The following is a 26,208-nucleotide window of genomic DNA, read 5'->3' on the forward strand; positions in this document are numbered from 1 at the left end:
CAGTTATTAACTGAGAGCTTCCTCTGCCAATGACCATTTTGCATGTGTATATCGTGTGGCAGGCACGAAGATACTCTATGCCCAAGGAAGTCAAGGAAATTTCCTTTACGAAAAGATCCTGGACCGACCGGGAATCGAACCCGTCACCCTCAGCATGGTCATGCTGAATACCCGTGCGTTTACCGCCTCGGCTATATGGGCCCCGTTAAATTTAAGGATATCGTTCCTTAAACTAGCCAATATCTTGGCAATCTGACGCAAAACCTGCATTCAGAAGATCGAAAGGTATGAAATTTAGCTTTAAATTTATGGAAAAAGATTTAAAATTAGTTAAACAAAACACAAGATGTTTGAATTTTAGTAAATAAAAAAAATGTAAAACTCGATATTGGACTAAAACCTAAAAACTATTCTACCGTCGTGCGGGGCTTCTTTCAACACTTTTGAACATGGATTTTTTTTTTTTAATTCAAAATATGGTTCAAATCTGTTTGATGTCTTTGGGACTAATGTGAAGCAATATTTTCCTCTTCATTTGGTTGACATTGTTTGAATTAGTTGAACAAAACGCAAGATGTTTGAATTTTAGTAAATTACATATTAAAAAAAAAAAATGTAAATATCGATATTGGACTAAAACTTAAAAACTGTTCTACTTAAAATTTTTTGAAGCATGGTTTCGAAATCAGCACTAAATTGTGCTTAAAAAACTTTGGTCGTTGACAAAAGTTCATGACTTTTGTTTTATTTTGTAAACTAGTGTAATGTAGCTAGGCTTGGGATTAATGGTCACTTGACTCATCTTTTTTGTTTGAAGGAATCTCTTCCACTTACCTGTACTTTACAGAACTGATTCCCTCTACTTTGCATGCAGGTTGATGCAGGCACAGGTAGCAGTATGGTGGCAATATACATAGATTTTCCCCACAACTTTACCGTCTGGACCATTGTGCAACGGCGGTGGCGCATGCGGGTCATGCAATATCATGTGGTGAGGACGGTGTGCTACATCTCTCCAGCTGGAGCAATTGCTTCAGCTTGGATGGAGTATCACGACGACACACAGCAGAACAGCAGCAACAGCGGCAGCTGCTGCAATGAAGATGTGACGTGTGAGATGAAGTGGTGTAGTACAGATCTCGATCGCATGATCGCACGTATTTGCTCGGACAAGGCGCAGAACAAACCAGCAAATTTGTCATGATCGCCTTGTACTGATAGGCCACGAATGCTGTTGGAAATTTGTTTTATAGTATCCAGCACTGTATGCATGCTTTTCGAAAGTTACATACTTACCCGGTGCAAAAATACACGCAATTTACAGTGCTGCTGTATTGAACTACATTTCAATGTTTCAAGATTGATTGGATAGGTGTTTCATAAATCCAAACTCAAAAGTAAGGTTTCACGATTTAATCATAAAGCATATCTCGTATTTAAAATCAATATTGAAAAAGTTTTATTTAAAAAAAGGGAAGCAAAATAAAGAGTTTACCTACACTACCTATCAAAAGTTTGGGGAAACCCCCTCAAAAACATGTCAATTGGCGTCCGATTTCAAATCCCCCTATCTCATTCAAAAGATAGTTAGTCAGAAAAACTTTGAACATGATTTAAACGAAACTTTTTCAAAAAATGTTTGTATGTAAAAATAAGCTAAAGTTACCAATTTTTCTAAAAAATGAAAATGAACTTACGGCAGTGTCGCTGGAAATTGGGTCGACCAAATTTTATTATGAGAGCGGTAATAGAACCTATTTTCCATTAGCTTTCAACTGCTTTTTACCGTACTGAGCTGAAAAATCTAGAAAAAAAAAATATTAAGAAAATTAAATTAACTCTTGATGTCATCGAACAAAAGTTTAAGGTCACTCCTCAAAATGATGTATCGGCCAAAAGACATCCAGAGTTTATTAACTTATAATTTTTTTTCTTAGATTTTTAAGCTGAGATCGGTAAGAGGCAGTTGAAAGGTAATAGAAAATAGGTTATATTACCGCTCTCATTAGGGTGGCCCACACTTATATGAAAAACAAAAATTTCTAAAAAATGCCAAGTCTTACCTCCCTAATCAGTTGTTTTGTACTCCCAGAAGTTAAGTTCAAAATTTGAGCAAAATCGGCTGAGTCTAAGGGGGCGCTCAAAACGCTTGAAGTTTGTATGAGAAAACTTGGCCAAATGTATGCAGAAATTTTAAGTTTTAGAATTTTGCCGCTAGGTGGCGCTGTAAGCATTCAATTACCAAACCCTTTGGTATTATTCTAGGTGACTATATTCCAAACAACTTTGTCGAAGATCGCGAAGTGAACCAACGGCTGTAAAAAAAGATATACCCTAGGCAAAGTGAGGCAAAGTACTGAGCTTTCATTATTGATATTATTCCTTTACATGTATTGGAAAAACAACAATCAAGTTTATCCTCACTTTACCTAGGGTATAACTTTTTGCACAGACGTTGGATCACTTTGCGGTCTTCGACAAAGTTGTTGGGCATATAGTCACCTACGATAATACAAAAGGGTTTGATTACACTAGTTTACAAAATAAAACGAAAGCCGTGAACTTCTGTCAACGACCAAAATTTTTGAAGCACAATTTAGCGCTGATTTCGAAACTGTCCTTCAAAAAAATTTAAGTAGAAAAGTTTTTGAGTTTTAGCTCAATATTGAGTTTTACAACTTTTTAAAATATGGAATTTACTAAAATTCAAATATCTTGCGTTTTGTTCAACCAATTTCAAATCTTTTTCCATAAATTAAAAGCTGAATATACTACCATTCGATCATCTGAATGCAGGTTTTGCATCAGATTGATGAAATCCAAGATATTGGCAAGTTTTAGGGACGATCTCCTTAAATTTTAGCAAAATTTTCAAAAATATATGAAGAAATGTATTTTTTTCAATAAGTAAACAACAATTTAAAAATTCTTTCTCAACGTTTTTTTAACATATCATATATAGGCGAGTTACAGTAAAAAATTCAGGTCAATCGGAGCATTCATTACGAAGAATTAGATGTGTGAAGTTAGCGACTTTGATTAAAAATAGAACAAAAATCGATTTCAAATCATCAACTTTGTATGGAAAGTCGAAAAAATTTCCGCTCTACTGTATTTTTTTTCCTTCGCGTTTTCGAACTCAGGGCATGATTCTACACCAAAAATGATCATCAGCTTACCGAGTTCAAAAATGCTGTAAACTAGTGTTATTGAACGCATACAGCGCCACCTAGCGGCCAATTTCGAAAACTTAAAATTTCTGCATACATTTGGCCAAGTTTTCCCATACAAACTTCAAGCGTTTTTAGCGCCCCTTAGGCTCAACCGATTTTGCTCAAATTTTGAACGTAGCTTCTGGGAGTCCAAAACAACTGATTTAGGAGGTAAGACTTAGTATTTTTCGAAATTTTTGTTTTTCATATAAGTGTGGGCCACCTTAGCTCTCATCTTAAAATTTGGTCGACCCAATTTCCAGCGACACTGCCGTAAGTTTATAGTTTTTTAGAATATTTGGAAACTTTGGGTTATGTTTACATACAAAAAAAAATTGTAAAAGTTTCACCTAAATCATGATTAAAGTTTTTTTTTTGACTTTTATCTTTTGAATGAGATCCAGGGTTTTAAAATCGGACACAAATTGGCGTAACCCCAAACTTTTGATCAGGAGTGTATATCATTGAAGTCCCCCATCTCGGTATGTGTATGTTTAAATATTTACCTTCTCAACGAGTAAGGTACGGCCACTTCTCGATGGCCGTGATGTGGTCACATTTGCGCGTTGAAAATGAACAAAAAAAAACAAACATCGAAAATACATAAACATAATCATTAATTTTAATTCCATTCATTCACTGCTCTGCGCTCAGCCACTGCAGTTTGCAATCTCGATTGGAGCGGCTGGCTGGAGACCGTAAAAGTGCTGGCGATGTTTTCTTTCACCAGAACAGCTACGTAAGTGCCACCGACATTATTGGCAAAGCCAACATGTTTCGACTTCCCGTATGAAATGCGTTCTTTTCATTTTCTTGTCGTAGGTGCCAATATGTAAAATAGGGATCTTTGGTGGCACACGGTTATGTGATTTTTCGAAAAATAGGTCAGGGTGTGCCAAAATGTTTGGGGTAGGCAACTTTTTTGTCTCTCATAAAAAAGTTCAACTGCTGTAGCTTATAATAGAATGCATCAAAAATTTTCAAATTTTGACCGTTTGTCAACCTATTTAATGTACTAAACATCATTGGTACAAATTTAAGCTTGATTGGGTAATCTTTCGCGAAGCTAGAACCGTTCTCGTGAAACACTGAAACCAATTTTTGAAATGCCATATCTCCGAAACCAATGAACCGAATCGAATGAAATTTTGAACGTTTATCAACAATATATTGATACTTGATGAGTCATTACAAAATGTAATTTGGTTTGACATTTTCACCCATACAGAGGAAATTAAGTCAAATTTACAATACCACACAAAAATAACTAAATATGTTTTTCTTTTAATCCAAATAGGCTCTAATGATTAGTAGCACTGATGTCGGTGCAATTGAAGCGTCCGTATAAACTGCCGGAGTGAAGAAAATGCGGTCTTTTTGGGACGTGTTTTGGGGTCCCTTACGTGAACCCTGAATTGAATGCTGAGTTGCTGATTTGGTGAGAAAGTTCCAACTACTTTTCCCCTTTTTCAAATATAAATTAGATGAACAATTACTTTTGGCCTGTATCCAAGCCTGTATCGTACAGTAGACTTTCGTTTCCATTTTTTTTTCGAACTTTTTACATTTTACTTTTTTAACACATTCAGTGGCAAGTAGACCACGTTCTCCGCGTTTTATTCAAGCCTAGATTCGTAATGTCATCACGGGTGTGAAAGAAAAAACAGTTTTTATTGAAGTGGTTTTAATATTTTTTTTTTTTATCAACTTCCTTTTTTTTTGTTTGAGGTAAATTGAGATATTTTTTTTTATCATGAAGATGTGTGATGATGTCACCTATCAAACTGCGTCTTGTGTCAAAAATACCTTCACTAACAAGCATTCCCAAGACAGTTTAAGCTAGGCTAAACGTCGCGTTCAGTTCATTTCTGTGTGAAATGGACTAAAGATTTCTGCTTCCTAACGGAGTGGAGACGCGCGATAGGATTTTCTGTTTAGCTTGTTTTCGCGTGAAAAAGTGGAAAAAGTGCTCGACCCCTTAAGGTGAAACGGGACGCCGTGTTATTTTTCCTATCTTGCCTCTCTTTCTAACAATTTGCCTCGCGATTTTGAAGATGGTAATCTTGAGTTCTATCGCACTGAAGATGCTGAAAAACAATCAGCATATGCACTACAAGTGAGCATACACAGTGATAGGTTTTTGTTGCAAAATATCAAGTAGAATCTGAGATTACCATCTTAGTAGCAACAGAGCAATGGCGGATATTTCCCCGACCGTCCCGTCCGCCCTTAAACACTGTTAATATTCCCTGAAAATGACACGAATGTGGAGACGATTTCAATGGGATTTTGTCGCGTGTGCATCGTTCATCGTAAAACAAAACAAGAATCGGTCCGTTGATTGTAGCAATTTGTTTACCAAGACAAAATCCCTAATGCATCTTCCCTTCTCATATCCAAACTCCTAGTGATTTCTCGTAGTAACGCAGAGAATTCCTCGGTTATTGGCCTAAGCGAGATTCACGTCATCACTTCCTTCCCTATCCTCAATTGACCTGCATTCGGACGCGGCCGGCGCTGGTATTGCATATTGAAAAGTATTGGGATTCCAGCATTTACACAATGAGGAGAGAGCTAGTCCCAAGCATCACCTGTTGGTTCTTTGTGTAAATGCAGTTGTCCTTGCAATAACAGAGGAGCAACCGCGGGCGGTCAATCATGCTCATGCTCAATAGGCTCTAATATATCTAATTATACATATCTTGCGAACAGAAGTAGAAAATCTTTGGATATCAAAAGATCAAAAAGTTTTAATCCATGATAATTTTTATAAATGTTTTGAAATTACAAATGTTTTAAAAAATTGTGAAGCACTAATGTATTGTTGATAAACGTTCAAATTTTCATTAAATTCAGTTCACTGGTTTCTGAGACATCTCTATGACAGTTAAAAAAAAGCTGTCTGAAAAATAGTGTCTTACGAAAACTATTCTAGCTTCGCGAAAGATTTACCAAACGAGCTCAAATTTGTACCAATGATATAATAATAATGATATAATATAATATAAGAGGTTAACAAATAGTCAAAATTTGAGAATTTTCGATGCACTTTATAAAAAGTTACAGCATGTTGAAGTTTTTTGTGAGAGAAAAAAAAAGTTGCCTATCCCAAACATTTTGGAAACCGTGGAAACCCCTTGTGTGTGGATTAGTTTCAAACTAAAGAGGATAAATATACCTTGTATCCAAAAGTCGAACTTTTTAATTACATCATATGAAAGTATACGAAGATAAACGTATCAATAGTGGTGCTATAAGTAGTGCCTTGTAGTAAATTAATTAAACAAAATTGATAATACCACATAAGAAAATTCTAAGAACGTTTTTTGATTTATACTAGCTATAGGAAAAATATGAAAAACCATTGTATATTCAAGTTTTTTTTTTGTAATAAATCACTTGCAACAAATATAGGTACATAGTTTCTACTAAGGTGGTAAAATTTAACATTCACTAAGGGAAAATATTTTACTTCGAAACGAAGCATTTCCGGGACATGGTGTCTTCGACAAAGTTTTTTTTTTGTAATGATCGGGGGCATCAATTGGCAAGAATTTACTAATTCGCGACTTATCCGCATAAGTGGTGCCGCCACCTAACTTTTTAGTTTTACGTCCTGGTGACTTCACGTCTTCGAGTTGGTCATTGTGACAAAATAAACACTTCTTCCTTATATAATTAAATTAATTAATTATAGATTTTTGCTGCTCAACCAGCTGAATGGAAGATTTGCTTAATTGCAAAAGCTAGACTTTACAAATACTGGCGTGAGTATGAAATGGACAAATTGAGGTGAGATTTGCGAAAAAGTTACTTGTCCGCTCGGTGAGACTCGAACTCACGACTCCTACTCACTAGACAGGCGCGTTGCCGCTATGCTACGAGAAGACTCGAAGACGTAGTGACTAACCCGAATTCAAGTTCAACTCGAAATTCTGTAGTTATCTTTTTCACAAACTGCACCCCTTTTGGATGGATTAGATGTACATCCACACTACGCATCTATTGTATATGTAAAGCCTAGGCGAGAGCGCATTGTTTTTAATGTGTTGAAAGTCCACTTCTTCCTTAGACATCAAACCCCGCTGTGGAGTCAAAAATTTTCAGGCTCAGTGAACTCAATGTTCATCGGTGCATTCGTCAATGGATTTATCCACCGATGAACCGAATTCATCGCGGTCCGAGAATTTTGACACTAGAGCGGGGCCGTTTCCAATCAGAATTGTCCTATTCTAATTGGAAAGACCCCGCTCTAGTGTCAAAATTCTCGGGCCGCGATGAATTCGGTTCATCGGTGGATAAGTCCATAGTCCCAAGTATAGATAGTAGAGTAAACATAGATCCGTGTTGATGAATCCGTTGTATCCAAACGAACTGTCAAAATCTGTATCCAAACGAGCATGACGTCACGATTTGGACAACATCAATGGAGCGCATGACGTCATATTCAACCGTCGCACTCTTGAAAATTACTACTTACACGCTTGAAACATTTTAGTGAGCGGTGTCCGCGGATCTATATTTACTCTACTATCTATAGTCCCAAGCACCATTCATTGGTTTTCTGTGCAACTGTGTTCTGGTCAACCGTGGACTAGCAACTATGATGTGTATGGTTATCTTTGCTTTGATTGAATGCAAATTTAGATATACCTCTAAACTTCGACGTGCTGGAACACATCTGAGTCCAGATTAAGCTTTAGCTACCTCAAATTGGTCATTTTCGTTATCACTCGTGGATAATATTGACGGTTTCCCCCCTTATCGAACGCGACGATTTGAATCCGTCGCGGATGAAACCGTCGCCAGAGTCGTCGCAGCCAATCAGCAAGCGGGAGTCTGACGTTTCTTCGATCTCACTAACACAAACAGCAGCAGAGGTGGTGCTTGATTCGTTGCGATGATTCAGAAATGCCGACTGGAAGTTGGCAGCGCGTTTTGTTATGAAAGCAACATTCAATATTAATATAATAATAATAATAAATAATAAATAATAATAATAAAACAATACAGACATATTTTTTGAAGCATTACTATTAGCATTAAATGGTCAGCACATGTAGGCGTGTCTTTCAACGCTTTTGTTTTACACTCAACGCCTCGCCTAAATTCAAAACCAAACATCGAACAAGTTCAGAAATTATGCATCAGCCTATTTATCATGCTGGATCCCCACCGACTACCTAATTGGGCTAAATTGAGCATGTAAAACGTGTTATTTATATGCATATCATTCATGCATTTTTCGCCCAGCCAGTTTCACTGCTACCGTTTGTTGCTGTTCGGAAGTTCTCCTTCATTTTAACACATTTGTTGAACAGCGTCGGTCCAGTCAGTTCTTTCCCCTTTGAATAAAAACAAAGAATCAAAAATGGATTCAGACGCAAAATGCGTGACTTTGTCTTCTCACCATCGTTAATGAGTTCAACTAGAACGCTTACCGACAAGCAACCCCTACTTGATTCATAAGCAGAAAGATGTTGGCCGGTTTTCATGGCTTATTTCGAAAAAGATATCCCTCCAGTAATTCGAATATGCCCCACAATTCCAGTCCCCTTTGATTTACTTACTTTGCGTAATCGCTTTTGCAGTAGATCTGACGATCTTTGAGGAAACAGGACGGCTGATGATCCAGCGGAGTATGGCAAATGCAACACCGGAGACAAGCCGAATGCCAGGAACAACCGCCCACGTCTAACAGGTACTTGTCTGATATAGGTTCGCCGCATTCCGTGCACGAGCGAAGCTCTTTCTGGAGTAAGAGAAAAATATGATTATTATAATTTGAACGGATTTAAAATACAGGAATCTCAATATAAAGATTGCTCTGTCTTTAGAGGATTACATAGATAATAACAAATTTGCATCATGCCTCATATAATCATTCTTAGGTAATTCTAAATAGTTTAGCTGTTAACCCACGAGCGATCGCGCTGTTGTATTTTGTACAACACGTGGAAAAAATCTCTGCTGGTGCTGGTGATGGTGACCAACCGCGCAAGTTACGGAAGGTTAAATATGCCCAAATATGTTATTTTTTGAGTTGTTATTGACTACAAAATGGTTAGTCGACACGAAGGGGGCGTTGAATAGCTCTGGCCCTCACAAGTTCCTACCTCATGCTTTCACGGTTCAATCGATAACAAAGACCGCCAGCTAAGAGTTGTGTGCCTGTTTTATATAGTAGAATAAAAATAGAATACATATAGGCGATGTACAAAAGTTTAGGTGCAGCTGCCAATTGGAATCGCTCACGCAGTGCCCAAGGGAACAAAAGAGCTTTAAATTAGGTTAAGTGGTTGAAGAATAAAAAAAGGAACCGAAGTTAAAACATGTAACCATAACTGTAGGGTTCCTTTTATTGGCACACGCTTTAATAAATACTAAAAGTAGTTTTGGCTCCGTTTCTATATTTTTCCTGTAATGTATGGAAACTAAGCTATCTTTTACCACATTGATGACATTCGTTGGTCTTCTAGTTGTTACGCGTCAACCGATAATGCCGAAGTGCAAGACAAAAAGAACTCAACTGAATGCTGTCGTGGACAAGATTCCGAAAGGTGTGTGTGTGTGTGTGTGTGTGTGTGTGTGTGTGTGTGTGTGTGTGTGTGTGTGTGTGTGTGTGTGTGTGTGTGTGTGTGTGTGTGTGTGTGTGTGTGTGTGTGTGTGTGTGTGTGTGTGTGTGTGTGTGTGTGTGTGTGTTTTTTTTTTTTTTCCTCCCTACCACCCTCAGCAGAGAAAACCGATTGGAAAAACTCTGCTACTTGCCTCGATCCCCCTGGTACCACTGACGCGACTGCTTCAGGGGGGGCAATGCGCTCATGCGCTCTCCTTCTTCTGTGCTCATGCACATTTCTTCGCATTTTAATTTGTTATTCTAATCATTTTTGTGTTCGTACCTAACCTATCGCCATTCAGCGACACAGTTGGTACAAACATACACCAAATTTGTTATTCTAGATGCTGCTAACTTGCTCCGAACAGTGCTCTTTCGGTGCCACTCCACTTTTTCGTCCAGCTTTTCGCACACGACCCGGATAGTCCCCGACGGTGGATCTACCCTATCCGACGAAGAGTTCCCCGACACTGAAACTTCTTCCGTTCCCGATACTTCCCAGGCTGGTGCCAAGGTCGGTCCTGCGATTCCGGTTGGAGACTGGCTTCCGGTTCACAGGCGCCCCGACGACCAAGCTCCGGTGCTTTTTCGCGGATTACTCGGTCTAGTCCCCGGCGGTGGACGGACCTAGCCTACTCCGACAGAGAAAGTCCCCGACGGTGGAAGTTCTCTCGACACCGATGTTTTCATTCCGACCAGTATGGTGCCAAAGTCGGCCCGGCGATTCCGGTTGGTGGAAGACTTCCGGTTCACCGGCGCTCTGACGACCAAAACCGGTGCCACGTTACGGACGACTCAGTCATGTCCCCGGCGGTGGATCATGCCTACCCGGATGGCGGTCCTGCGCTCTCTGGTCTTCGCGCCACTTCCTTTGCAGCGCGCACAGCATCCCCGTTACAGCTCTGTCGCCAGCGTTCCACGTGTCTTCGTGGCGACACATCTCCTCGGCAATGTTGTCGACCGTCAGGCCGCGCATATCCCTGCGCATCTCCGAGAACCTAGGGCATTCGAAGACGACGTGCGCCGGTGTTTCCTCCACGTTCACACACTCCGGACACAGAGGGGAAGACGCGTGACCGAATCGAAACAGGTACTTCCGGAAACAGCCATGCCCGGACAGAAACTGCGTCAGATGGAAGTTCACCTCCCCATGCTTCCTGTTCACCCACGCCGACACATTTGGGATCAGTCGATGGGTCCACCTTCCGTTCGCCGCATTGTCCCACTCTTGTTGCCACTTCGCCAGCGAGTCAATTCTAGCAGCTGCTCTCGTATTCCTTGCGTTACTCCGCCGATAGCACTCGACGTCTTCCTCTAGGGTGATACAGATGGGCATCATCCCAGCGATAACGCATACAGCCTCCGACGAGATTGTTCTGTAGGCACTCGCGACTCTCATAGCCATGAGCCGGAACACACTGCCCAGCTTTCCACGGTTTCTCTTCGTTTTTAGCGCCGGAGCCCAGGCTGGCACTCCATACCTAAGTATTGAGGTTGCAACATTTGCCAAGAGGCGCCTCCTACTGCTTCTTGGACCGCCCGCGTTTGGCATAATCCTCGCTACTGTGTTAACCGCCTTCGCCGCCTTTTCGCAGGCGTAGTCAACGTGCGCGTTAAAGTTTAAGCGGTCATCGACCATCACGCCCAGGTGCTTCAAAGCGCGCTGCGATGAAATTATCTCCTCTCCGATCGTGATCTCCAACCTTTGCACTGCTTTGCGGTTACTGACTACGAGCACTTCTGTCTTGTGATGGGCTATCTGCAGCTTCACTCCATTCATCCATCTTTCGACTGTGTCGATTGCCTCCGATACCAGCACTTCGACTTCATCGATTGATTCGCCAGATACCGCTAAGACAACGTCGTCTGCGAACCCTACGATAATGACACCTGCCGGAAGCTTCAGTGTTAACACACCATTGTACATTGCGTTCCAGAGCGTTGGGCCAAGTATTGACCCCTGTGGAACACCTGCTGTCACTCTAAACGACCTCTGCCCTACGTTGGTTTCGTACACAAGGACTCTATTCTGGAAATAGTTCTTTAGAATCCTACACAGATAGTCGGGGACCCGCATATTATGCAGGGCTACGGCGATAGCTTCCCAACTGGCGCTGTTAAACGCGTTTTTAACGTCTATCGTTACCACGGCGCAGTAGCGATCTCCTCTCCGCTTTTGTAAGGATGCCCTTTCCGCCATCTCAACGACGGTCCGAATTGCGTCAACCGTCGATTTTCCCTTGCGGAAGCCGAACTGCATCGTGGACAGCCCTCTCACACTTTCGGTATACTCGGTCAGCCGGTTAAGGATAATCCTCTCCAGAAGTTTTCCGAGCGTATCCAACAGACAGATCGGCCTGTACGATGCTGGATCTCCCGGCTGCTTCCCTGGTTTTGGCAGCAGCACTAGTTTTTGGACCTTCCATATATCCGGAAAGATGCCTTCCTCCAGGCATTTCTGCAACACTGACCTGAACATATCAGGATACTCCAGGATCGCTGCTTTCAACGCCACGTTGGGGATTCCATCCGGACCGGGAGCCTTCTTCACCTTCAATGCTTTCGCCACGGCAACGAGCTCGTCGTTGGAGACCAGTCGGTTTACGTCAAATTCCGCATCGCCCTCGCTGTACGGCGTAGGTGGCCACGTTGTTATATCGTGTTTTGGAAACAAGCCCTCCACGATACCCTTCAGTTTGTCTGGGCACATTTCGACTGGCGTCATTGGGCCCTTCAGCTTTGCCATTATGATGCGGTAGGCATTTCCCCAGGGGTTAGCGTCGGCTTCCTGGCATAGCTCCTTGTAACAGTTCGCCTTGCTCTGCTTGATAGCTCGTTTGAAGGCAGCTCTAGCTTCACGGAACGCAACCTTGCGCTCTTCTCTATCGGCTCCAGTTCTTGCCCTCTGAACTCGTCTCCTAGCTCGGAGGCAAGTCGCACGAAGGGTGCTGAGCGTCGCATTCCACCAATACGCTGGGCGTCTAGCGTTCCTAGGTTCAATCTTCCTCGGCATTGCTGCATCACATGCCGTTGTTAGCGCTTCCGTCAACCATCCTGGGTCGAGGTTTGCCGCATCGCTGTTTGGCCGAAGTGCCTCAATAAATGTCTCCTTGTCGAAGTCCTTCGTCTTCCACTTCCGCTCATAAGTCCTAGTTCTCTGGATGGACGTAGGAGCTCTCTGGCCTATCTTGTAGAGGATCGCCTGGTGGTCGCTGTGGGAGTACTCCTCACTCACCCTCCAGTCCATGTCTTCCATCAACGATGGACTACAGAATGTAATGTCGATGATGGATTCACGACCGTCTTTGCGGAATGTGCTGACTGTTCCTACATTGCACAGCTTTACGTCCAGCTTCGCCAGAGCTTCAAGTAGGCTATATCCTCTTGCATTGGTTTGCCGGCTGCCCCACTCAACGGCCCAGGCGTTGAAATCGCCGCCGATGACTACTGGCCTACGTCCTACCAGCGTGTCAGTGAGTGCATCCAACATCCGGTTGTATTGCTCCTCGGTCCATCTTGGAGGCGCATAGCAGCTACATACGAAGACACCGTTAACTTTGGCGATCACGAAACCTTCGTAAGAGTTTTCCACCACTTCCTCTATAGGGAATCTGCCCATAACTTGTATAGCTGCCAATCCTGCTATATCCGCTACCCAATTGCCGTTCTCAGGAGGAACCCGATACGGCTCTGCGATGATCGCAACATCACACTTTGTCTCTGCTGTCGACTGCCACAACAGTTGCTGTGCGATGTCGCAATGATTCAGGTTAATTTGCGTTATCTGCATCATTGTTGGCCTGCCTTCGCCTTTTTGTAGGCCGGGCATTTATAGCCTCCCGTCCGGTGGCCATTTCCTTCCTCCGGCTTGCACAGCATGCACTTGGGTTGCTTCGTGCAGTCTCGAGCAACGTGTCCGTTTTCGCCGCAGTTCCAGCACCGTTTGGACCTATCTGGACCCTTGCAGTGTCTGGATTGGTGACCAAATTCCATGCACCTGAAACACCTCTCCATTTTCTTGGTGACTCGGGGAGCCAGTCGCAGCGGGCACACCGCCCATCCGACCTTGATCTTGCCGGTTACCGCTATCTTGTTGGCCGCATCTACTGGTAGTCGGATTGCCGCCGTCTGGGTACCTGCAAACGATCTCCTGATTTGGATTGTCACCGGTACTTCCAAGTTGCACTGCTCGGTCAATGCAACTCTCAGCTCTTCCTCAGTCGTGACCTCGTCCAAATCCTTGACCTCGAGCACTGCCTCCTGTGAAAGTGCTCTCACGGTGGCCTCGCTGCCTAAGGATTTCGCAATGAGCTCCCGGTACTCTGAGCTCTTAATCGCCGGATCCTTCTTGAGCTCGAACAGCATCTCTCCTTTCTGGGTGCGCCTGGTCTTCACCACGTTTTCACCCAACTCTTTTAGCTCCGGGTCCTCCCTCACTTTCCTGAGGAGCGCAGCGTACGTCGTCTTGTCCTTCGCCTCGACGATCAGTGCATCACCCTTCTTCCTCTGCCTAGGGGGCCGGCGATTTTCTTTCTTCTTCTGTTCCTTCCTCTTTTCTTCCTTTTTCTGTACTTCCTTCTCCTTTCGCTTCTTCTTCTTCGCCTGCTGGCTCTCCACAGTGCGCCATCCATCATCTCTCTGATTGCTGCCGCGCTCCCGTTCACTTCTTTGTTTCTTCGGGACTTCCTCTTCTCCTGGCGTATCTCTGCCTCTTTTCTCCGAGCGAGTATTCCGATGGTTCTTCGGCGTCTCCATATTTTCGACCGTGGCTCGTTGCTGCTGCCGCTGCGTAGCTGATGCAAGAGCATGTTTAGTCGCTGCTAATTCGCTCTCTGCCTCATCCGCTTTCTGCATCACGCTGTGCCATTCTTTCACGGCAGTTCCGAGAGCCCTCCTAATCTTCAACACCAAGTCCTTGATGTCTTTGTGCACGTTGTGCTTTTTGTCGACGAACTCGTGTAGGTCATCCGTCAAGTTCTTCGCCGCAACTACCTTCGGCTGTTGTTGAGGCACGCTCCATCCACTATTCGTCGGCAGCTGCTGCTCCGAGTGTACCGCACTTTGTTGTGAAGCCGCTTCTTGCCGCGGTTCTGCACCTTCTGTTTGCTGAGGCGGAGACCTCAGCAATCCTCCTCTGGCGAACGGATTCGCCACCTTTCCACTGTTACTTCCGTTTTCTCCTTCCATGTTATTGGGTCCCCCCTCCGGGCCGCTATCTCCACCCGCTGTACGTAGTCGCTTTCGTGATCTCTTGGTTGTCTATGAAACAGGGAGGCCAAGCGAGGGTTGAACACGAACCTTCATGGGGTTCGTGTCCAGAGCCAGATCAGCGTAAGTCGGGAATTTTACATCCGAGCCTAGTACCCATCAAAATTGACGGACAAGTGAAGAACGTTTCCGAAGGCCTGCCAAGGTTTTACCGGGACGGAGGCAGACGCACCATTAGCCCACTCGCCGTTTCAAGTAGGTGTCACCCTTCTTTACTCAGGAAGTGTGTGTGTGTGTGTGTGTGTGTATTCCTTCTAACCCCCACTGTCCGGCAGTGGTATTATGGAAGTAAGTTGTCTGCAATGCCGATTTGTTGCTATTTGCAAGCAGCTTAAGTCCGGGAGTTAGAGGATGATAGCTCTATTGCAGTTCCAGTGACCCATTTCAGAATGGCTGGAGAGACACGTCCATTCAGAAGCCACTTTCACTTACAATAAGCCCCGCATATCTGTATTACTGTTATCAATTGGATAATCGTAATACACACAAACTTCCTGGTTTAAAGCCATATCCTTTAAACCTGGCGCGTATTTAGTTCATTGTGTTTATTTATTTGTTTGTAGTAGTAATTGCTTCGATCTCACCATTTTTCCGCGTAATCCATAGCCGGTATTCTGTCATCCTTCCGTTTGGTGGACAAGATTCCGAAAGGTGATATCAAAATCCTCATGGGCGACTTCAACGAGAAGGTTGGTTCCAACAACTCGGACTATGAGCACGTCATGGGACGCCATGGTCTCGGAGAAATGAGCGAAAACGAAGAGTTGTTTGCATTGTTTTGTGGCAACAATGACATGGTGATTGGGGGATCGCTCTTTCTTCATCGACCAGTACACAAAGTGACATGGGTTTCCCGTGATGGCGTCATGAAAAATCAAATCAACCACATCTACAGGGGATGGCCAAAATGTTTGGGATAGGCAACTTTTTTTTCTCTTACAAAAAAGTTCAACGTGCTATAACTTTTCATAGAGCGCATCAAAAAATCTCAAATTTTGACTGTTTGTCAACCTATTCTATGTGCATCATTGGTACAAATTTGGGCTCGATTGATTAATATTTCGCAAAGTTAGAACCGTTCGGGTAAAACACCTTTTTTTAGACAACTCATTTTTGAGCTGTCATATCTCGGAAACCAGTGAACCGAATTGAATGAAATTTTGAACGTACACTAACAATGTGTAAATGCTTCACCAACTATTAAAACATAGATACTTTTTAAACATTGAAAAAAGTTATCATGGGTTAACACTTTTTGGATTTTTCTCGGAAAAATGTAATTTTTTTTCATCAATGTCAATAAATTTTAATGTTGATATCCAAAGATTTTCCACTTCTATTCTCAAATTATCTCTAACCAGATATATTAGAGCCTATTTGGATTGAAAGAATAACACATTTTGTAATTTTTGTGTGGTATTATAAATTTTACTTATTTTCCCCTATATGGATAAAAATTTCAACCCGATATAACTTAATTTGCCATGAGAAAATATTATATTTTACAACGTCGTATTAACTATCAATATATTGTTGATAAACTTTAAAAAATTCATTCAATTCGGTTCACTGGTTTCCGAGATATGACAGTTCAAAAAATAGTTGTCTAAAAAATAGTGTTTTACCCGAAGGGTTCTAACTTCGCGAAAAATTAATCAATCGAGCCCAAATTTGTACCAATGATGCACATATAATAGGTTGACAAACAGTCAAAATTTGAGATTTTTTGATGCACTCTATGAAAAGTTACAGCATGTTGATTTTTTTTGTGGGAGAAAAAAAGTTGCCTATCCCAAACATTTTGGCCATCCCCTGTACATCAGCCGAAAATGGAGACGGAGCATTCTTGATGGATGGAACATACGTAGCGCCGACATTGCGTCCGACCATCAACACACGTCCACTGGAAGACGCTTTGCTTTCACCGCAAAGGTCCTTCGTCGAGGAGCTAGAGAACGGTGCTGCGGATATTCCAGAAGGTGGAAGCGTAGAAGATCAATGGAGCGCCGTCAAGAATGCCTTCATCGCTACCAGCTAGAATAATTTGGGTGAGCTACGCACCCGGAGAAAGCAGTGGATCACAGAGGATACCTGGAGTAAGATAGAGGAGCGAAGGAACGACAAAGCCGCGATAAAGCGAGCGAAAACACGAGGAGCCAAAGCCGTAGCCCGTCAGCGCTATTCGGCTCTCGAGAAGGAAGTGAAACGCTCATGTAGACGGGACAGAAGAGCGTGGGCGGACTCCATAGCCGTCGGCCTAGTGGGACCAAGATGAATGCTACGATGCCCGTGAAAGACACGTCTGGACAGTTACTGTCCGACCGGGCTGACCAGTTGAAACGCTGGTTCGAGCACTTTGGAAACTGCAGAGTACTGCACAACGGTGTTTTGTCCGATCCCATCCGGATCGGTGATGATGTGAGGCAAAGATGTATACTATCACCGCTACTGTTCCTCATCGTAATTGACGAGGTAATGGTAAGTGCGATTGACCGTGAACCAAATCGTCGATCCATCGTCGATGTTATTAAAAGCCGATTGTGACAGAAATTCGGGAGTGAAAGTGGTGTGGGTCGGCCACACTCTACGCAGGGGCGCAAACGAAATCTGCAAGCAAGCGTTAGATTGGAACTCAGCAGGACATCGCAGCAGAGGCAGACCCAGAGGCTCAAAGCGATGCAGCCTCAACAACGAAATCAAGCAAGTCGTCAGAAATTCGACCTGGCCACAGGTCAAGGCGATGGCTGGCAATCGCCCAGGATGGAGATCTTTCAATTCGGCCCTCTGCACCACCGTGGGTGTCCAGGACTGAAAGTTTTTTTTTTATCTGTATTAACGAGATTTTTAGCCCTAGGCTAGTTCATCTCGGGACCCACGCTTTACTTCCCTTCCGAAGGAAGAACTCACATTTTGCGAGTTTGTCGGGAGTGGGATTCGATCCCAGGTCCTCGGCGTGATAGTCAAGTGTTCTAACCATCACACCAGATCCGCTCCACAGGACTGAAAGTAAGTAAGTAAGTACAATCTAAATCACTTATAGGAAAAACGTAGCCTTTTGTCCAGATGTAGGTTTGGGAATAATATGCTAGAAAAAAACTGTTTTTGTTTCCGAGAAACAAGTCTCTCCAGGGATCAAGCAAAGAATATATTTCTTTGGATATTTTTTGGATTAAGTTTTCTCTCAGTCTCCCCTAGATTTTTTTATTTTTTATAATGTTCTTAATCACCAATTTTCTATTTTTTCACCAATTGAATATTGGATCATTTTTACACAACATAAAAAGAGAAATGATGGGTCTTCAGTTAGCCTAGTGGTTGAGGCTATGGATCGCCAATCCGGAGGCGGCGGGTTCGATTCCCGTTCCAGTCGCGAAAATTTTCTCGGCTCCCTGGGCATAGTGTACTTGCCTCACAACATACAAAATTCATGCAATGGCAGGCAAAGAACACCCTTCAATTATTAACTGTGGAAGTGCTTAAAGAACACTAAGTTGAAGTGAGGCATGCTAAGTCCCAGTGGGGACGTAGAGCCATAAAGAAAAAGAAGAAATTAATGGAAACGCGCTATTCTCAGGTTACTATTTTCTGTAAATTGAACAATGCATTATTTAGAAAAAAAAAAGCTCAACCTTTGCTTTGTTTTTTTGCTGTTTAATGTGAAAAAGTAACTTCGTAAATATTGTTATTGCTTCTGGTTATATTCGCTACATGGATAATCTGCTGCCAACTGTTTCGCAACCCAAAACAATCGATAAACAAAACAGTTTGAATTCCATTAGGTTTCGCAACGCCACATGTACCGTACAACTGGGTTCATATGAGGAGATCTAAATCTACAGATGTTTTCAAGTTGTTTCTCTCTTCTGAACGGAACCTCTTGGGGCAACGAATGATGCTACACACCGCCGTACGTAGCTCATGATAGAGAAATATCTTCAAAAAAGGGGTGATTTGACTGTTGTGATTGGAAATGATATCACCAATCAAAATATCCGTCCGATCAGTACTTACGCTTACTATCAGTACCTACATCAAAGCAATTCAAACACATGCCACCCAGCTACAACAACAGCAACGGATGTTAGAGAAAACGTAGGTACAGAAACACACGAATCATCCAAAATTGGGATGCAAGCTGTTTGGCATATCCATGGTATGCGCACACAACAACGCAGCAAACTCTTCACCGCTACTGCGGCGTCATGCAGCAATGTGGAGTTGCTTATCTGCCATCTTTTCACTGGCTGGGAGTTTCCGAGTTGGAAAGCACCAAAGTGTGCAGTCGGACTTCAACGAGAGGGTGGTGCCTCATTCATACGTTTTGTTAGGGACAGGAAGGCGGTCGCAGACCAACCAAGAGGAAAATCGTAAAATGTTCTAAGAAACGATCCATTGTTTTGTCTTGATGGTGATTCCGATTAGGCTTTTGGGGACACGTTGGAATTAGTTGCAGATGCTAATTGCTGCCAGATGGTTGCCGCAATGCGTGTCGTTACGACATAACCATTGAGATCATATGATTTGCAACGAAATCCAACGAAAGTTGGAATAGGAAATTCTACTTGTCTATATACAGGGGATACTCAAAATAACTGGGACAGATAAAATTTTCACTTTTCAAAAAATGTTCAAGTCACTGTAATTTTTCGAAAAGGGCATCAAATGTTCTCAAATTTTTACTGTAAGTTCATCAACAAGTTGTGCATTAGTGGTTTAAATATGGAAAAGATCGGTCCATTCTACACGAAGTTATAAAGATTCTAGAAAAAGGTATAATTATTCGATAGCCAACTTTGAGCTGTTATATCTCCGGATTCAATGGACCGAATGCAATGAAATTTTGATAATTTATCTATATATATAAAAATGAGTTTGAAGTTCCTTTGAGGCAACAAAACTCAAGAACGGGTGAACCGATCACTTGACCGATCAGCATGACTCTTGAACGGTTTGGTTCGTATTTATGGTGGCTGTGTTTATATGTATTAAGGCAGCATCCATTTATTACGTAACGCTAAAATCAAAATTTTTCGACCCCCCCTCCCCCCTCCGTAACGCTTTTTTGTATGAAAACCCGAAACTTTTTGTATGGGCCGTAACGCTTGGCCATACTCCCCCCCTCCCCCTAGAGCGTTACGTAATTTGTGGATGGCGCCTTAAAATTACGAATATCAACTAAGAAAGTAAGAAAATTGATAAAGTATTGATATTTTATGAACTGGGAAGAAAATCAACATGATCGATATGAAACCAATCTAGAGTGCTGTGCCGCAATGACCTCAATAGCTGTCAAACCACCATAGCTTGGCAAGACAAAGTTTGCCGGGACAGCTAGTGACTTATATAATAAACTTCAAAAAACAGTTGACTTAATTTGAAATTATTAATAAGAAAAAAAGTTACGGCGATTTCATTTTTTCCATGTTTTTTTCATTAAATTTATCTATTTTTCATATGCATCCCATTACTTTTTCAATTTAATTTCGGCAATATGGTTGCTTTCGTTTGAAACATAAATATATTTAATTCAATTAAAAGGAATTTAAATGAACTATAATTACTATCTCGAATTTTGAAACGATGATGAAGTTTTGTATAAATTGGTGTTATATTAGAAAAATAAACTAATCGAAATAATTTTCTTTCGTGTGAAGAATTTTAAGTTTAGTCAAATGTTTTCAATAGCTCATTGTATAAGTCATAAATGATCAAAATTTCATTGCATTCGGATCATTGAATCCGGAGATATAACAGCTCAAAGTTGGCTATCGGATAATTATACCTTTTTCTAGAACCTTTATAACTTTGTGTAGGTGGAGCGGACCTGGTGTGATGGTTAGAGCACTTGACTATCACGCCGAGGACCTGGGATCGAATCCCACTCCCGACAAACTCGCAAAATGTGAGTTCTTCCTTCGGAAAGCGTGGGTCCCGAGATGAACTAGCCAAGGGCTAAAAATCTCGTTAATACAGATAAAAAAAAAACTTTGTGTAAAATGGTCCGATCTTTTCCAAATTTTGACCACTGATACACAACTATTTGATGACCGTACAGTAAAAATTTGAGAATATATGATGCCCTTTTAGAAAAGTTACAGCGAGTTGAACATTTTTGAAAAGTGAAAATTTTACCTGCCCCAGTTATTTTGAATATCCCCTGTAGGTCTATGTACTATAACGAATGTTCATTATTTTTTATTAAATCAATATATGACTGTGTCTGACGTTGCTTCCTTAAATGTACTTATTGGTCAGAGAAGCAATTTTGAAACACTTCTTGAATTTCAAACTTAAAATCAGGATTGCCAGTTGATAGTTTTGCATTAATAAAAAACTTACAGAACATCTCAATTGTTATAAAGTATTGGTTCCCTTATTAAGCATGTGGCTCTCACTTTCATCCCACGAAAAACAAACGTTATAAGTGCTGTTTGTTTTGTTTCTTGTTTTTGTATTTTATTTTGTTAGAAGTGAGGCCCATGAAAACAAAAAGTACGAAATCAATCGGTGGCGTAATCGCTCGTTTTCGAATATGAGAGCATGAGATTTCTGATGGTACACAATACATATACACTTTAGCCTGGTACACGGTTTATATGGGAAAATATAAAAAATGGAAAAACTCCAACTCCTGTATACTTTTTGAGTTCCATTTCGATCCCATATCAACTGCGTAAAGTTTCTGATCGATCGAAGAAACTATATTTTAGCGCCCGCCATTCTTAGTTTTTCATACGATTTACTATGGAGAAAATTTACTTCTTCAAAGAAAAATAGCTTGCGGTCACCCATTGATCCCTAAAAATAAGTCGTTGAATGATTTCTGTAGATAACTTCACGAGGAATCAGACCTCCGAAGGCCGCAAAGCGATGCGACATTCGTGGAAAAAGTTATTAAGCCTTACCCGATCGATAAAATGACGAGATGTCATTATTTATTGTTATTCCTTACATGCTAAACAGCGTTGGCATGCCATTCAGTTTTCAATCAATAACTTTTTCCACATGCCTTAGATCGCTTTGCGGTCTTCAGAGGGTTTGTTTCTCGTAAAATTTCCAACAGAAATCATGTATCAATATATTTTTAGGGGTTAAGGGGCAACCTGTGGCGATTTTTCTTTGAAAAAGTGATTTTCCCCATAGTAAATCGTATGAAAACTTAAAATGGCTGGCGCTAAAATATAGTTTCTCCGATCTAGCTGAAATTTTGCACAGTCAATATGGGGCCAAAATGGAACTCAAAAAGTGTACAAGAGTAAAATGTATTTTTGTGTCCCACGCTACTAGATATGCACACTAAGATCAGCTCGGTATTTTCCCATCTTTTACTGAGTTCTCAACAGCAGATTTAACTCGGTACGCTCGATTGTTTCTTTTGCGGATATTCTGTAAATGAGTTACCGAGCTCAGCCAATAAATTGTCAAAAGTTACTGATGCACGGTAAATACGATTACCGAGTGTACCGAGATAAATCTGCTGTTGAAAACTCAGTAAAAAAGATGGAAAAAATACTGAACTCAGTGAAAAAAATACTGAGCTGGAATATCTGAATTTTAGTGTGTGTATGTGCATTTTGGGAATGATACAACTACAACAACTATCAACTAAAATTTTTAAGATAAATGATCTTAAAAATTCAGTTTGAAAAGCAGTTTGTTTTATAGTGATATTCAGTACCATCTACAGGGGCAAAATGTGACAAAATTTGTGACATAGAGTAGTTTGGTTGGAATCAGTGGATCCGCTGCAAAAGAAAGCATAATTAAAAAAATCAAATTGTAGCTATGATGTGTAATGCCCTTTGTAACGAACCCGAATGCGAAACGGATTGAAGCAGGATATCTTGAACGAACCCGAATGCGAAACGGATTGAAGCAGGATATCTTGATAAAATTTAAGCCCAAACCACAAATTCGGTACTGTCTCGCGAACTGGAATGTGTTGATACGGCAAGCTACTATCGTAAAAGGTTCAAGAATGCACAAATCTGAATGAAAAAAAAAAAACAAGCTGACGCCAATGCGTGCTCCATTCCATGGTATCCGATGCGTAAAATATATGACATTCGAACGTATTACCTTCAGATCAGGTTCTCCACCGCTGGTCATAAGGCGGACTCAAAAAAGCATAGGAAATTGCTTCTATCAGATTTCTTTTTGTTAAAATGCTCAACCGAAATCGAAACCAAAACGGCAGTATTTTAACAGTTTTATTGATACTCACTTATTATGTTGTGTGATTATTATGTGGATCACTTAAATCGTATCGTCGAAGAAAAATGATGACACAGTTTTTGTACGGAAGTAAAATTGTAATCTCGTTCCTGTCATCTTTACTTTTCTTTACAATACTTTTAAACTCCTGTGTCAACTATTTCAAGGGTCCAAGTTAACTGATGTAAACTGTAACTGGTATGATTTGATGTAACTTTAACACGAAACTAGACCAGTCAATGGCTTTTATCAGAGATTAAAAAGCCACGGTTCCATTGGTCGCTTGGGGTGAGCCTGGTATGAACTGTACTGAGATCCTAGTGAATAATGGTTAGAACACTTTATTTATTCTCAAAAAGCATACAGTGTATCAAACAATTGTCCGTACAGGAAATTTTTTGTCAAAATAATTTTTCATTCAAATATTAACATTTGAATTGAACTTTTTTATGCGTCAATCAAAAACGCTCAAATTTTGACCAATCATGAATCATATATTAAAACTCCAATGGTAAAATTTTGAGCGAGATCGCATAAAATTCCCGAAAGTTATAGAACTTTTAGTATAACTTATAAGGTTTTTGAACACATTTTTAAAACATTATATCTCAATATGTACTCGATGAAATTTTTTCAATTTTTTTTTGTGTTACATCTTATGCCTAAGGCTTTCATATGCAGCTATGTTTGGGGTTTTATATTCACTACAAAAAATATGAAAAATGTGCTTATGTAGTTGACGATGTTTAAAAATTTACCATATTTTGCACATATAATCTGCCAAACGTTTTCCACCAATAAAAGTGTATTAACTGAACGAAAAATCCATAGGACCTACTCTTCATATGTAGTTTAGTAGGTCCTGTATAAAAATATTACACTAAGAGAGTTTAAAGAAGTTGAAAACACTTGGCACTTTTATTGATCAAAATATGATAAATTTATAAATTAACATATACAGATTTTTCATATTTTTTGTAGTGAATATAAAACCTTTAACGAAATTGCATATGAAAGCCTTAGGTATAAGGTGTAACACAAAAAAAATTGAACAAGTTTCATCAAGTACATATCGAGATATAATGTTTTGAAAATGTTTTCAAAAATCTGTTTAAGTTTTACTGAAAGTTGTATAACTTTTAAAAAACTTATTCGATCCCGCTTAAAATTTCACCAATGAAGCTTCAATATATGGGTTATAATTGGTCAAAATTTCAACATTTTTGATTGACGTATAAAAAAGTTATAAACATTTAAATGAAAAATTATATTGACCAAAAAGTTGCTGTACGGACACTTGTTTGATACACTGTAGTTTAGCGATTAACATTTTCACATTCAACATTTTTGATTTTTTTTGCTTTTTACTCGTGAATTTTAACTTAGGCTAATTCTTCACACAACAACATTTTTGATCAATACTACACCGGTGTTGATTTTGATTGATTTGTCTTTATTTAAGAGACTTTCAGCCCTTGGCTGGTTCGTCTCTCCTACACCGGTGTTGTCCTTGCAGCTTATACCGATTTTTGAATCCTCTAAACAGAATAATCTCTTCAATTGAGTGTAATGAATTTTTGTACTTTTTAGCACAACATGAGGATAACTGACTCTGAGGAAAACTGCAAGTGGTAGTTGAAATACGCGTATTTCTCAAAGGAGGTGCATTAGAAGGTGGAATTAAAAAGAACAAAAACTCATTGCACTCAACCGAAATAAAAGGTCTTGACAATAAGTTGGAGAGGGGAAGAAATGTTAAAGTATGATGGTTCAAGGCTTGTCTGCACTTAACACATGAAAGTTTTGTTAAATCTTGGAGGAACTTTGGAAGTAATTCACGAAGAAACACCGGATATTTTCCGTAAGAACTCTCAGAGAAGTTGCTGAAAATTTTTCAAAGGAGTACTCGGTGAATTCCGGAGATACTTTTGAAGGATTTATCGAAGGAACTATGATGAACTACGAACTAAAATAAATTCTGGAAAAAAATCCAGGAGAACTTCAGGAGGAAGACCTAAGAAATTTCCTAGAGAATCTCTGTAAGAAACTTTTGATGGAAGCCCTGAATGCCTAGAGAAACTACCGGCATTGGGCGCGTTCACAATTTATCAGCAGGAGTAAAATAAATTTGTGCATCAGTGCTACCATTTTTTTTTCGAATAATGCGTTCTTCAGGAAATTTAGCCTTCAGATGCTATTTACCATACAATATTTTTGCGATTAACTTGAAGGCAATTTTTTGCACATAGATGGTAGCGCCACATTGGTCGATGCGATGAGTAGTAAAGCAGCCGAAGCATTGATTTAGTTTTCGGAGGAAGCCGTGGGGAATTTCAAGTTCAACTCCGAAAAGAACTCCTGGAGGATCTTTGGAAGAAATTTCCGGTGAAAATCCTGAAGGATCGATCCCTGGATGGAGGTTCTTTGTAAATAATTTCTGGATGAAAATTTGATGGAAGTTAAAAAACCGAAACAATTCAGGCAGACAATTTCGGAGGAAATCCGCAAGGAATTCTTGAAGGATCTCCAGAAGGATGCGCTCCGGAAAGAGTTCCCTAAAAACTTTGGTACGAACTCCATGAGGAGTATTCGAAAGCTGTTGTTAAGATTTCGAATGAAAATATTTACCAACATAATTTGAAAAGGGATTTTCGGAATGCTGATATGCCACAGAGTACAGACGTCTCTCTTTGCTTTCTGCCATGTGTAAACTTTGTAACGGTCATATCAGAGTATGTCGTTATGCTTACGTTACGTGGCGCTATCATCTCATCACTTACATTTTCATGATGTCAGTTTTGTTTCCAGTGTTCGCCGTTTTTTTTACATTTCAGCGCTCTGTAAGGACTGTTTCGGAAATTAACTATAAACTTTCAAAATGCTCTATCTCGAAGCACG

At 40.8% G+C, this 26,208-nt stretch overlaps 2 protein-coding genes across 4 annotated transcripts in view; one reads left to right on the top strand and one right to left on the bottom strand.

The window, feature by feature from the left end:
• Nucleotides 1–26,208, bottom strand: part of LOC109403072 (LIM/homeobox protein Awh) — a 118,068-nt gene that overhangs the window by 36,940 nt on the left and 54,920 nt on the right. For both annotated transcript variants that reach the window (XM_029879926.2, XM_062852417.1), the window contains exon 2: nucleotides 8,783–8,964. In XM_029879926.2, coding sequence (XP_029735786.2) covers nucleotides 8,783–8,964 — 182 coding nt within the window. The remainder of the gene's footprint in view (nucleotides 1–8,782; nucleotides 8,965–26,208) is intronic.
• LOC134288239 (uncharacterized) overlaps nucleotides 1–26,208 on the top strand; it is a 236,664-nt gene that overhangs the window by 32,357 nt on the left and 178,099 nt on the right. The window lies entirely within an intron of this gene.

This window comes from Aedes albopictus, chromosome 2 (genome assembly GCF_035046485.1).
Source record: "Aedes albopictus strain Foshan chromosome 2, AalbF5, whole genome shotgun sequence".
In the NCBI taxonomy this organism is placed as follows: domain Eukaryota; kingdom Metazoa; phylum Arthropoda; class Insecta; order Diptera; family Culicidae; genus Aedes; species Aedes albopictus.